This window comes from Scophthalmus maximus, chromosome 5 (assembly GCF_022379125.1).
Source record: "Scophthalmus maximus strain ysfricsl-2021 chromosome 5, ASM2237912v1, whole genome shotgun sequence".
In the NCBI taxonomy this organism is placed as follows: domain Eukaryota; kingdom Metazoa; phylum Chordata; class Actinopteri; order Pleuronectiformes; family Scophthalmidae; genus Scophthalmus; species Scophthalmus maximus.
In genome coordinates this window covers 8,134,659-8,148,453 of record NC_061519.1, presented here as the reverse complement: position 1 = coordinate 8,148,453, position 13,795 = coordinate 8,134,659, and the positions used below count along the sequence as shown (strand labels likewise).

The following is a 13,795-nucleotide window of genomic DNA, read 5'->3' as shown; positions in this document are numbered from 1 at the left end:
GGGACTACGTGGACAAATCCTACAAAACCGATACCTTTGGGACTCGATGCTAACCAAGGAACCATACTGCTCTGATTACGAGGTACAAATCAGGTCCTCGTGAACGTCCTACATCTTGTGCACACACATGCTTGTCCTCCATGTGTCCTCTGCTGTGTGTGAAAGGGGATTCTCAAGGGGGATTAAATCTGCTTTCAGAGGGTTTCTGCAATATTCTTGAGGGAATTTCGCTCAGAGGAGTTTGATACCACCCTCAAAGGATATTGGTAGAGAAAATGGATGAATGGATGGAGTTTAATACCGAGGAGATTGTACAGATGTGTTTTAGTCAGGGTAGTAGAGCCAGAGGGCCCAACTACCAGGGCTGACCTTCAGAGGTGGGTAGCACCAGTGGACCTCAGGGGGACGCACTTTAAAGGGAGTTCCTTGTTATCTTGTTGTGTGGTGGTTGTTGAGCTGTAATGACAGTAATGCACTGACTTCATATCTTATAGTCAATGTATTATTTGGTGTCTATGTTTTTTTTTAAATGCACAATTTAACTAAAAATGTTTTTTCACTTTACTCTTTCCTTTATATAATAAAACAGCACATTCTTATTTCCTGTCATGTGAAATGCAAATAATCCATAACAATCACTGATGATGGACTGCATGCCCTTGTGAGTTACAAGACACATTGTTCACCTTGTGAAAGCTTATTAATTCTGGTGCGGGTATTTAACAGCAGATTTTGATTTAGTTTAAGTCTTGTGCAGATTAGTTAGAGATTTTTATTTTAGCACACCTTTGTCACTTCGGTCTTCGTACCATTTTGAGGCTACACTGTGTACACTTCCCATGGTGCTCTCATCTGTCTGTAACAATATAACAGGTGCAAAAGTCAGTTGGTCAGAGACAAAAGACAAATTTGACTGCTGTGTTATTTCACTTCCTTTAATTCAACAGCTTTTACAGGTCGACAAATCACGTCCAAAAAAGTACATTTAATGTGATGAATGTGGAATCTGAACAATAGGTTAGATTAGCAATTATCACCAAATGTCTTTTCATATTACAATCTGGATTTTGCCAAAATATCAGTAGGCCCACTTCATCATTTCATTATCATCCTCTGTACTTTTTATAGCCATCTGTATCACCACAACTGTGTAAATTATCACCCTCTGCAGTATATATATATGTATATATATTTACTTTTTTTTAACTTTGAATCCAGACCACTGTAAATTTTAGCCTTCTTTCACAAGGCAATGTTTGCAGTATTTTTTCTTGTACATTTTGTGATATTTTTACCTCATTCCTGATGCCTTTGAATCTTGCTGCTGTTGAAACAAGTGAATTTCCCCGACGTGGGACTGATAAAGTCCAATCTCATCTTATCTTATCTTAACAAATTTAGTTTGTTGCATTTGAAGCTGTTAGTTTAATTCTTACTTTACTTTTAAATCCATCCTGCGGGGTCTTTTGACATTCTACGAAGGAAACCTGCCTCAGATATCCTATAAAAAAGACTTTTCCTTGCTGCTGGAGAAACTAGGCGACTGTCAGTGGATTCATCTCAGGCTCCATTCCACCCTTGGGAAAGGAATCAAATCTCTTAGCAGACTCCTTGGCCTGAATACATGGCTGAAATAGGCCTAATTAACCCCTGGGATAAAGTTGACTGATAATTTCAATAGCTTGTGAAACTTTAAGGAACACTTTACACCTGATTGGGTTCATCAAAACATCAGCCTCACTCTCTGCTCTATTCATCAATATGTTTTATTAAAAATTACTATATCTGCTGACACCAGCAGAAAAGCTATCTGCAAATTACTCACTAGGGCTGTAACAGTTCAAAAAATTCACAGTTCGGCTCGATATGACACAGTGGTGCCCCGGTTCAGTATGTTTTCAATACAGCAAAAAATAAATGCCAGAGAAATTTCCTTGATTTTAAATTCTTTTATTAAAACTAACATAATAAAGTATGATGTTTTTTTGACTTTGAACAAAGATGGAACTATACCTGACCCATCTTCTGGGGTTTCTTTTAGCATATGAAACAAAAACAGCTTGTAGCAATGTAGAATTGTAGTAGGTATGAAAACAAAAGTACAAAAGACATCTGTTTTTACTTGGAAATCAATGCGTGTTTGTATTCAATTTCTATGTTATGTTTCAGAAAGTTGTGAATGTCCACATTTTGTGTAGACAGCACAGATCTGCTTGAAGTGACAATGTCACCTGGAGAGGAAAATACCCTCTCACTAGGGACCAACGTTCCAGGCACAGCCAAGTGACGCTGTGCCAACATGGCAATATGAGGGTATAAGGGCTCATGGGGTTTCCACCATTCCAGGGGATCAGCATCCAGGGGAATGCAGTCCACTGCCCTGAACGAGTTCATCTCCCCTCCTCTGCCGTTAGGGCCACAGGCTTGGTGACTGGCTTCTGGGTCGTGAACAGTTCTCCGAACACCTCAGTCATGGCAGACTTCTTTTCTTGTGATGTTGAGGGCTCCAAGTCTGCTGTCTGAGTCTCCATGGAGGCGGCTGCCTCTGTTGTGCCTCTGGTTTGGCACTGAAGAAATATAAACAACAAAGTCTAACAAAAATATAGCAAACAACAAAATGAGAAATAATACCTGATGTTTAATGCTCACAATCTCTGTGGTGAGGGCATCATAGACTCTCAGGCGAGTGGCAGCATCCAAGTGCAGCAGTGACTTGAATCGTGGATCCAAAGCGGTGCTTGTGTGTAGGTAATCTCGAAGAGCAGGGTCCGTGTATCTCTGCTCCAGGTCATTCCTGACGGCTGTTTTGACATCCCTCACTGCTGGGCTGTCATCGTCAGATGGTACCATAGTTTTCAGGATCTTCATTTTCATGGGCAGGACCATGGAAGCGGATGGAGTGGACCCAGTGCAGATCCTCAGCCAGTCTCACGTCATCTTCAGACATGAAGACATCTTCACAATGTCTTTAACATTTTTCTCCAGAGCTTCGTCTGCCATCGCATACGTCACTGCAACCTGCTGCTCGAGATATCTTTCAATCATACCACGGCTTGAATTCCATCTAGTTTCCACATCTCGGCTGAGTTTGCGAGCATGAGGCTGCAGCAACTCCTGTTTTGTCCTCAACACGTGGGCCGCGGTTGTGCTTCCGTGGAAGGTCACAATCCAGGAGGCCAGAGATCTGCTGCACAGCCATCGCTTTCCGGGATGCGAGATTGGGCAAAGTATCCTATGTGTGGCCCTAGTCCAGCAGCAACTACATCCACGGCACTGTCAGCGGTCACAGGAATCGTTACATTAGCTGGCTCCGACTTCCGCACTTCCGTCGTCCCTTTGGCCAAATCCTCGCTGGTGTGACTGTGGAGGGATCACGTCTGAAGAACGTGGCTTCTCTTCTCCCATTCAGCTGTGAGGTGATGCGCCGTTACGGTCAGGTAACTTTGTGTGGACCTCGACGTCTGCGGACAGTGGGCTCTCTCTACTTGGGCTTTTGTTTTATTGTACAAATTAGGGATTACGTTCTCGCTGAAATGGGCTCGCGAAGGATGGAGGACAACGTAATGGGGCTGGATTAGATTGAGCATCTGCTCAAAATGAGTTTCCAAGTTTCTAAAAATCCCACTCATGTGACTCACTTTCGTGTAGCAAGTGCGACACATCGCTAATGTTTTATCCACCACTCTCTCACCAGTGCTCCCGTAATTGACAGGGAAAACGAAGTACTTCCCAACGCCATACCTGATGATTGATGGAGGATATTCCATTTCCGGTGTGGATACGGCATTACTACCCATATTGTAACGAGCTAGCTTAGTTTAACGTAGCGTAGCGTTCTTTTTCTTGTTTTTCTTGTTCTTGTTCTTCTTGTTCTTATTGTTGTTGTTGTTCTTCTTCTTCTCCTTCTTCTCCTTGTTGTTCTGATTGTTCTTATTGTTGTTGTTCTCGTTCTTCTTCCCCTTCTTCTCCTTCTTGTCCTTGTTGTTGTTTTTTTCTGTTCTTCTGCTTCCGCTACTGCTTCCGTTTCCGTTTCCACTTATTATTCTTCTTCTTCTTCTTCTTCTTCTTCTTCTTCTTCTTCTTCTTCTTCTTCTTCTTCTTCTTCTTCTTCTTTCACTGGCGAGTCGCAACCACGTGGAGCATTATCGCCACCAACTGACTTAATTAGGTATTACCTATATCCTTGAGATTAGTCCTGTATTTTGTAGACAAGTTAATACAGGTTTTTAAACAGACTTCCCGGGGTTATTTGCAAAAACATTTTAAGGTGCATGTGCCTGATTTCTTCGAGTTCCATTCTGCTCCTTAATAACTGTCTCTCATTTGTATATTTTGGACAGAGCAGGATGACACGTTCCACTGTTTCTGATTGCAGAGATCACACTTCCTGCTTGGATGTATCCCTATAAGGTGTAGAGATGTATGTAATGTTGTGTCTCCCAGTCTAATCCTACTGATCAAGCACTCTTCTGTCCTAATTCTCCCCCGTGACCTTCCCTCGCCAGTGGTGCCTCGCTGGAGAACAATGTTTTTCTTTGGGGATGGGAGGAACAGACAGCATGTTGCCTGTTACATAGTGTGAGATGCCTTGTTGAGCGCAGTGGCTCTGAGAACATTATATTTCACAAAATTGAAGCTTTATTTAAAATTTTCCAAATGCAATAGGATAACAAGAATCGGTTGGTTTGTAATGTGTGCCGAACCCAAAGCTTCGTACCAAACGGTAATATACAATTTTCTGTATATATTATTCACAAAGGCTTTTACAATCACAGCATCCAACCATCTTATACACAGTCATAAAGTTATATATAATATTGATGCCATTGTACCCATGAAGATAAGAATTTACTCTATTCAGAAAAAAAGCACCATGGAGCAAAGCCAAGACGGTCAGCTTAAAAAAAATCAAAAATCTAACCCACTTTAGAAAATTGTTGAAAAGTTTGTTCTTCAACAAGTTAAAGCTTCCTTCAATTTCTTGAATGCTTTTCAGTCTGGATGTTGACAACACGACAGAGCTGAGACTGCACAAGTTTTATATGTGCAGTGATGTGTCAAAAAAAAAATTAGGTGTTGGTATTACTTGTTCTCATTGACAATAAGACTGACAGACTGAAAATATATATATATATATATATGGACTACTTTGTGTCAATCAGTTATTATGAATTTGAGCAAATAAAATAATGTAGAGTGACAGTGTCAATTCTTGGGTCTCTTATGTTTATTGTCTACAGGCTGGATGTGCCAATATTTTTCTTCAACTGAACACAGACAAAGTTGAAATTATTGTTTTGGACCCCAAAGAAGACTAAAAGTCAGTGCTCGCCATGAATCTGAAACTAAAAGCTACAAATATAAACAAAAATCTGTATAGTTATGTGGACTATTTAATGGAGGATTATTGCTTAAACAAGAAAGTTCATAAGACTTGACTGTTGTAACGTTGTCTTTACAGGTCTAGATGAAAAATAAACCAGACGTCAGCAGCTCATCCAGAGACCTCACCTCACGAACACCGAGAAATCGGATCACATTACACCAGTCCTTAAATCACTGCAGTGGCTCTATGTATGTAAATAGCATAGGTTTTAAATTCCTATTACCTGTTAATAAAACACTAAATGCTCTCAGGCCTAAATACATCTCTGATTTACCTTTTGATTTACATTATGAAGCAATCCTAACCACTCACCCTCAGTGACGAGCTTCAATGTTCCCACAATCCAAACCAAACCAACTGATACAACTTTACCCTGAGATCTGCTAAATCAGTATTGTACTCTATGGCTTTCCAACTAAATAACATATATTTTCAAAATTTCAAATTCTGTGTAAGCTGCATTACATTGCCCTGTGTCTGAGAGGTGCTAAATAAAGTTGCCTTGCCTATTTACCAGTTTTTTTCTTTTTAAATCTTCTGACAATATCACTCAGGTTTACCAGATATTTTGGGGGGGGGCTTGTAGATATAAACTCATACATAGTTATGTTCTGGTTTCTATTTTCTGCTGGTAAAACTAAAAACAAAATTAAAAAAAACATATAGTATTTAATTCTCAAGGTGAAGTCAGACAAACAGGCCTGCGGGTTACTCACTCTGTCCCTCGAACTTGCGGATGATAGTGTCCAGGAAAGTGTTCTGCGGCGCCACATGGCCTCGTCTCACCGGCATGGCTTGGTTCGGACCCGGTTACAGCTTACTCCGGCTCTGGTTGGCTGATTGTCATCAGGGCTATCCCGAATTTGTCAAACATGTTGCTCTCTTTATTGCAAAATGCAGTGTAAAATGTTTTTGTTGAGTTTGGCTTCCATGGCTTGTCCTCATCCTCTCCTCCTTTGTGTCTCCCTCTCCTCCCCTCTCCTCTCATGCTCTCTCCATCCTGCCAGCACAGACCCGCCCACTGTAGTCTGTAACATGCAAACTTCTTTCTATACTGTAAAGACTATAGTGTCATAAATAAGGCATGAAATCAGAAACAAACATGTTTTGAACAACTTTTAATTAAATAGGCCACAAGAAAGGTTAAATTGCAATGTGGAAAAACACTGACATTTCCATTTTGGTACTGGAGGAAAAATGGAAAACTGCAACAGATTTCTTTCACCGCCTGTGTTGTCAGAATAGCAGCAGCAATAACAAACTCTTTATCAGATTAGCTGCATCATCAAAGCAGCATTGACATGTACAGAGAATCTACTGTATCTCTGCAAATCAGCGTGACCTGCAATCCATCCAACACACACTTATGGCACAACACATTTCACACAACTCTCACGTGGGACAAACATCTTCACGAGCCACACATGCAGCACGGGTCCAGGCGTGGTTTTAATGCAAGACCTGTGTGACATTGATGTGAAACATTGATATTTGATTGCAACAAAAGTAGCCGAGCTAAAAGAGGGAATGAAAGTGATAAACAAAAAGGTAATTTCAGCAGGCACAGTAAACACATTAACATTAGGAGTATACGATGCAATTATAATTAATATCAACTGTTAATAGTAGGGGGTGTTAATAAAATTGTGACATTCAGGCTCCTCTGTAATAACTTGCAACAAGCTTCTGTATTCCTTATAGAAAGGCGATGTAGGACAGCTCCTTACTTCAGTCTCACAGTGACACCTCCTGGAGGAATTTTGTGACTACAGCCAGAAGGCCCATGGGTAAAAATGTGTCTCCCTTAACAACTAAGCAAAGATTTGAAACAATAGATTTTATAACAATGAATTTCAATCATCAGCTTTGATGACCGACGACTACCTCAGTTATGTATGTCTTTGATTTTTCGATTTTTCTGACTCTAATACATGATGGTGTTAGGCCCTTGCAGATTTAAAGTAGGCGATGTACTTGAATAAAATACAGAATGACATGTGAAATAGTCTCACCACCAAACAGATGAAATGAAGTTCCACAATTATCCATTACATCAGATAAAAGTCCTCTTGTGAGTAAAAAAAGAGCTTCAGTAATTCATTTCAGTGGTTTATGATCTAATAGGATTTCTGGTCCAAGACTGCATTTTGGAAAAATATTTTTGTCGTATCTATCACAGAATTTTCAATGGCCTCGCTTTCCGGTGCTGGAAACAGATCTTGTCCGAATATGATGTGGCTGTGGAAGGAGTGAGTTCTGTTGTGGGAGAACAGGGTTACATTCCGTCTCTTTTAGGGCATTACTATGTCTGGCGTCAGGGGGAGGAGCACCCGATGAAGAGCAAGAAGAGCGAAGGAAGACTGAAAGGATTTGAGTGCAGTAGGATGAAATGGTGATTAGGAGACGGATGAGAAGTAAGAGGAAGAAGAAGGATGGAGGTTCAGAGGGAGGAGAAGGGTATGAGGAGAAGGAAGAGGAACAGAAGAGACAGAAGTGCAGGACGGGGAGAACAGGATGAAGAGATGACAGGGGCGGAAGCGGGAAGGCAGTGGGGAAGAACAAATAATTGCAGTATAGTGTTTCCAGACATTCTTTTCTGCTGCTCTGCAGTGTAAACTTCCCTTTGAACGTCGTCAGAATTGTGTAGAAGTAGCACAGTCTAAGTTGTCATCTCTCAGCAATGCGCCACAATTAATGGCTACGTAGCACATTTACCTAAAAACTTATTGTCACTTTGCTCAACAAGTTGAATGGGCAAAAGTTTGAACCATACAGCTGATGGACGGAACAGACACCGACTGCCACTGTGATTAAAGAAATGTCAGGAATCCCCTATGTCACCCTTTCATTAGCACTTACACCTCAAACATTACACTGTGGATGTATAAGACCATTTATATTCATGTATTATATTCATATTTGGTTATGTTTTTGTTTTAGCTGCCAGTACTTATGATTGTACATTTTAGAAATGACTTCTCTTACTTGTGTCTACCGTGCTGTCATCACTCCATAGCACTGAGCTCGGTATTATAACTAATCATATTAGACATCATTATATTATAGAGACAGTGACGATGAGGATGACAGGGAAGATAAAGCTTAGTCCCTCCTCTCTCTCCCCCACCTTTTTCTAATCGTGTGTTCATATGTGGACATTACTACCCAGTGAATGTCTAGACTGACGGAAGAAAACAATTAAGCGCAACAGACGAAAGCTCGAACGAAAGAAAAAAGCTGTGAGAAACCCACCGACCTTGAAGCCACGACCTCTCACTCAAGACACACAGGTAACAGCGTCTTGTCTGTTTAAGGTACCATGCAGATGACTGTACTGTACGTCGTCTACTCTGTCATCTGTGTCATCATTGCATTTCATAATAATTTACAGATATGGCTTCTCCAGACTCGAGGGCTTCTGTGAGAGACTGAGCTTATTTTATATTTAAGACTAATATTCGTGGTCCCTTTTGTGCAACAAATTCACGTTAAAATATTTTTCCTTGTGTAGTTATTGTTGTAGTACATTATTGACTTGATTCTCCAGAACTTTGTGTTTTTCCCAAAGTAATTTTTTTCCAATGGTGATATACATGCTGGGACACGTTCATATACTGTATGCTTACATGATTGTTGTTTTAGTCCAATAATTTGTTAATATGCAAATGTTTTGCAGTGTAAACACTCAATTACTTTTTTCATACTGATAATGTTCTACTTTTCACGTCATGTTATACTTGTTTCCAACAATTGCGCTGGAGGGTTTTGATATCATGAAGGAATTAGCTGCCTGTGGATGACGTAGTGTTGATTAGTACAGCTCAGCTGTATCAGCATAATAGCATCCAGGGGACTAATGGTTTACTCATGAGTGTGTTCCTTGATATTCTGCACTGCAATGTCATAATTGCTGTTAGTTTATTTTTTAATTATAATTTAACTGTAGCCATAAAACAACATTTTGGCAACTCTGATGAAAGAAAAAGCGAAGGCATGTCAGAAGGAACCCAAATATGATGATTTCACAATACAGCACTACAGTCAAGTACAAAATGATCCATTTAATCAGAGAAAACTGAAATTATTAACATTCTTTCCCTTACTCTTTTAAATACTTAATCAGTCTCCAGAGGTCTTAACATTTCAGAATTGCAACACTGAAATATAACATGTTTGGCCTGCAAAATGATCAACAGAATTGACAGACAAAGCTACCAAGTTATGTAACATCGCACACCTGCACATATACCTATACGAGGATGTCCCAGGCGTGTGTGCGTGTCCCACTCCTGGTAATCTCAGCATAATCTGATAAGTAAACTTCAGCCTGGCTCACAGTAAATGGCTGTGACAACTGTTTGTCCAAACTGCATGGACCCATTCATACAGTGAATCAGGTAACTGAGAGGGAAGATTGTATTCAATTCAACTTCACAACTGGAGGACGAGTTGATCAGGAAGGCCAGCTCTGTCCTGGGACGCCCCCTGGACCCAGTGCAGGTGCTGGGAGAGAGGAGGATGATAGCAACACTATCATCAGTCCCACCCTATGCAGGACACTGCCACTGCACTGAGAAGCTCCTTCAGCGACCGGCTGCTTCACCAAGTGTGTGAAAGAGCGGCATCCTTCCTTTCTACTGCTGCTAGACTGTCCAATCAGCACTGCTCTCAGTAGAACACACACACACACACACACACACTCCCACACCCTCAGTAAATTAAGATTATTATTACGGTACAAACAGCACCATGTGTCCAAAAGAACATGTCATTGTGTTGATTAAACACAATCATGTGTTGTTTTATACTTTTAGGATCTGTTTGTTTTACAGCTGACACAGACTTACAGTTCGAAAGTCTACAGCTATACAAATGTTGCCAAAAATATACACTCTCTCTCTCTCTCTCTCTCTCAAACACACACACACACACACACACACACTCTCTCTCTCTCTCTCTCTCCAGGACTGTAATAATTCACTGGAACACTTTACGTGCAATATTAATTTGCTTTCAATTTAAGTGCAATTCCAACCGTGCAATATTTCAAACTCCATGTCAAATTATTGTTACTGTTGTTCTTTATATAGTATTTACCTTTATATTTAGGCTTGTTGTACTTAATTTTTTTATTTTTTTTATTTTTACATAAAAACTAATTCTCACATCTTGTTACATACCGTAATACTTTTGTACATATCTTATTGCTTATTCATTGCATTTTTGTATGGATAGAGATCAATATTTTCTGTTATCCCCACATATCCCTTTTGTGGGACGAATAGAATAATATCTTATCTTATCTTATCTTATATATATATATATATATATATGGTCTGTGTGTTGCAGGCTGCTACTATGATGTCTGGCTCTACCCAGGAAGAGGTGGACTTGCCTGCCAATCACACAGGTCAGAGACACACTAAGGCAGAAAGATGAAGTAGACTTGAATAGCCAAAATGAAAGTCTAGCCGTAAAATGTTTTGCACACGTTCTAAATCCTGTACAACAGATGACCGTTTCAACTCAAATCGATGAATGTTATTTATGAATGAAAGCTTTGACTAAGGCATTGACCAATGGACTTTTAATGGTCTTACTTCAGTGATGTTGCAAATGTGCATTGTAAGTTAAGTATGTCTATTGAGGTTTTAGTGGACATTTCACTGTGTGCTTACAGGTCCCAAAGGTGTAATCAATGACTGGCGGAGGTTTAAGTTGGACAGTGTGGATCAGACTGTGCCTCAAAAGAAGAGAGAGCTGCTAAGACAAATGTCCAGTCCTCGAGAGGATGACAAAGAAAGACCCCTCAGAAAGGTGATTGCAATAGTCTCCATCGTGATTCCTCTGATGTGTGCCAGCATGAAACAAAACGATACGGGGCTTCGGTACACAACCAAAGTAGCAGGCATTTACAATAAGACACACTGTACACACAGCAACAGTCCACTGTGTCTTCCATGGTACCTTGTTTATGCGTAGTAAAATGAGAGATGAGCGAAGCAGTAAAACATTTTCTCACCTGTAGATGAGCGTTCAGGAGTACGAGCTGATAAAAGAGGAGGATGAGCACTGCCTGAAACGCTACAGAAAGCAATGTATGCAGGAAATGCATGAGCGCTTGAGCTTCGGCCCCAAGTTTGAAGAAGTCCACGAGCTTGAGAGTGGGGAAGCCTTCCTGGAAGTCATAGAGAGGGAACATCGGCAGACCATTGTGGTAGTCCACGTCTACCAGCACAATGTCAACGGTTAGCTCGTTTTTTTAAAAATCACGTTTGTTTAAATCTTATCTTTCAGCTACAGCAAGTAGTCTCATTGGTCAACTAACAGTCAAAAGAAATATCCATGTCTTCCCATGGGATGGTTCCTTACAAAGCTGTCTGCTAATGTTCTCCATTGTCAGGCTGTGAACAGATGAACTCGTGTCTGGACTGCCTTGCGATGGAGTACTCCAGTGTTAAATTTTGTCGCATTGATGCTGTGGCAACAGGAGCTGCTGAGCGCTTTCCCTCTGAGGTTAGTAAACTCACCAAATGTAGACTGGGGGGTATAAGCCTGCCATCAGGCATCTATCTCAAACCTGATTAAGTTAATAGTATTAATAGTATCATAGACTAACAATCCATTGGATCAAAGTAATCCCCAGGTGGACATTGAGCTGCAGTCACAGTGAAAGTATGTGAGGTAAAGATAGGGTTAACTGACCGACTTAACTGATTGTGTGCAGAGAGCGTTGCTTGGTACGCAAAAATTCACAACTTTTCAAAACCAGAACAGCACGACATGTAGTTGCTAATGAACTTGTCTGACAATTTTCAGACACATGAGAAACGTCCAAAAGAATAATAAAGTGAACTAAATGGCCATTTAAGTAAATTCGTATTGCTGAAACTTTTTTCCCACCATAGCAAAAATATTATATTGTATGGAAAGCACATATAATAGTATGAAATTGGAATATCACAGAACTCACTGAAAAACATTATCACAGTATTGTTTCAAGATGAGGCTTCATGGTGGTGTAGTGGTTAGCAATGTCGCCTCACAGCAAAAAGGTTTGCATCCCGGTTCGGACCAACCACACATCCCTTCTGTGTGCAGTTTGCATGTTCTCCCTGTGTACAAAAGTACAAAGACATGCAGATTGGGATTAGGTTAATGGGAGACTTTAAATTGCCCATATGTGTGAATGTGAGAGTGAATGGTTGTGTCTCTGTATGTCGGCCCTGCGATACGTTGGCGACTTGTCCAGGGTGTGACCAGGGTCACTATTGAATGATCGATTTACATAATCTCAGCCTAAACCTGGATTCCTGTTGATATCCTTGCAGGTTCTCCCTGCCCTGCTGGTGTACAAGGAGGGTGAGTTACTGGGCAACTTCCTGGCTGTTACCAAACACTTCAGCGAAGAGTTCTTTGCAACGGATGTGGAGGCGTTTCTCAATGAATATGGCCTATTACCTGAAAAGGACTTCACAGCATGTGCTGATGAAGAGGATGACGGAGGGGACGTGGAGTAGAAGGAGAAGGAAACAGATGAGAGGAAAGACAAAAAGGAGAGAGGGGAGGAATTGTATTAGAGGGGGGTGGATAGAAGTAGAGGAAAATGACACAGGAAGAGGGGATATAACAGTAAGGGGACAAAGGAAAGGAGAGCCGATGAAAGGAATTGTGGGAAGTAGTGGAGGGCATTATTTCAATCAGGATACACACCTTAGAGAAAAAGCATATATATATATATTGTATGTACAGACAAACACACACATTAATAATCATCTAGCGGCACACACTGAACATGGATTGTATCTAGAAGCAGTTAGGTGTAAATCGCATGGGGATTTGAAATGATACGCTGAATTACTGCTTGGCAGTCATATCACAGCTCCCTCAATAAAGATGACTTAACCAAAGTTCTTTCTGACTGTGTCTGTCTGTCTAGCATCAACAGCCAACTGGGACTTTCACTTCTCATCTAATGACAGGATATTGTAGCTGATATGGAATGATTGATGGAGTGGATGCTGATTCAGGAAGATGGAAACCGTCAATGTCTTGAGCAGAAGTATTTATTATAAGAGCTCAATATTGAGGATTGTGTTCGCTACACAGATCAACAGGTTCACAGTGTTTGGCCACCCAAGATAGTCTGCCTATCTCCGGTCTCTGTAGTGTATTTAGCTTTAAGTAATGTCGTCATCGCCCCGCGACTATGACACCTCGAGAGAGACTTCCGCTGCTCAATGATTGTTTTGGCTTGCCATAGATAAGATGACCTTGCTTGGTACCTGAGAAGACTCATCTTAAGAGTTTCTCAGGGGACGATAGACGGAAATTCTGCCGAGCTCGCAATGTATGTGTCCATCTTGACAAATGAGTTTCCCTTGTCCTTTAAATGTTGATGGACAGCTG

At 40.8% G+C, this 13,795-nt stretch overlaps 1 protein-coding gene across 1 annotated transcript; it reads left to right on the top strand.

Annotated features, from left to right (window-relative positions):
• The first annotated feature begins 8,546 nt into the window (after positions 1 to 8,546).
• On the top strand, positions 8,547 to 13,216 carry pdca (phosducin a). The gene is made up of 6 exons (XM_035634657.2): positions 8,547 to 8,676; positions 10,736 to 10,796; positions 11,067 to 11,203; positions 11,415 to 11,634; positions 11,790 to 11,902; positions 12,718 to 13,216. Exons 2-6 carry the CDS (start codon positions 10,745 to 10,747, stop codon positions 12,904 to 12,906), a joined length of 711 nt encoding a protein of 236 aa, XP_035490550.1. The 5' UTR covers positions 8,547 to 8,676; positions 10,736 to 10,744; the 3' UTR covers positions 12,907 to 13,216.
• The last annotated feature ends 579 nt before the right edge of the window (positions 13,217 to 13,795 follow it).

Excerpts from the sequence above, each read along its gene's own strand:
- pdca (XM_035634657.2), top strand. The coding sequence starts at position 10,745 with ATGATGTCTGGCTCTACCCAGGAAGAGGTGGACTTGCCTGCCAATCAC. Across the intron at positions 10,797-11,066 it reads CTTGCCTGCCAATCACACAG|GTCCCAAAGGTGTAATCAAT; the intron begins GTCAGAGACACA and ends GTGTGCTTACAG. Across the intron at positions 11,903-12,717 it reads CTGAGCGCTTTCCCTCTGAG|GTTCTCCCTGCCCTGCTGGT; the intron begins GTTAGTAAACTC and ends ATATCCTTGCAG.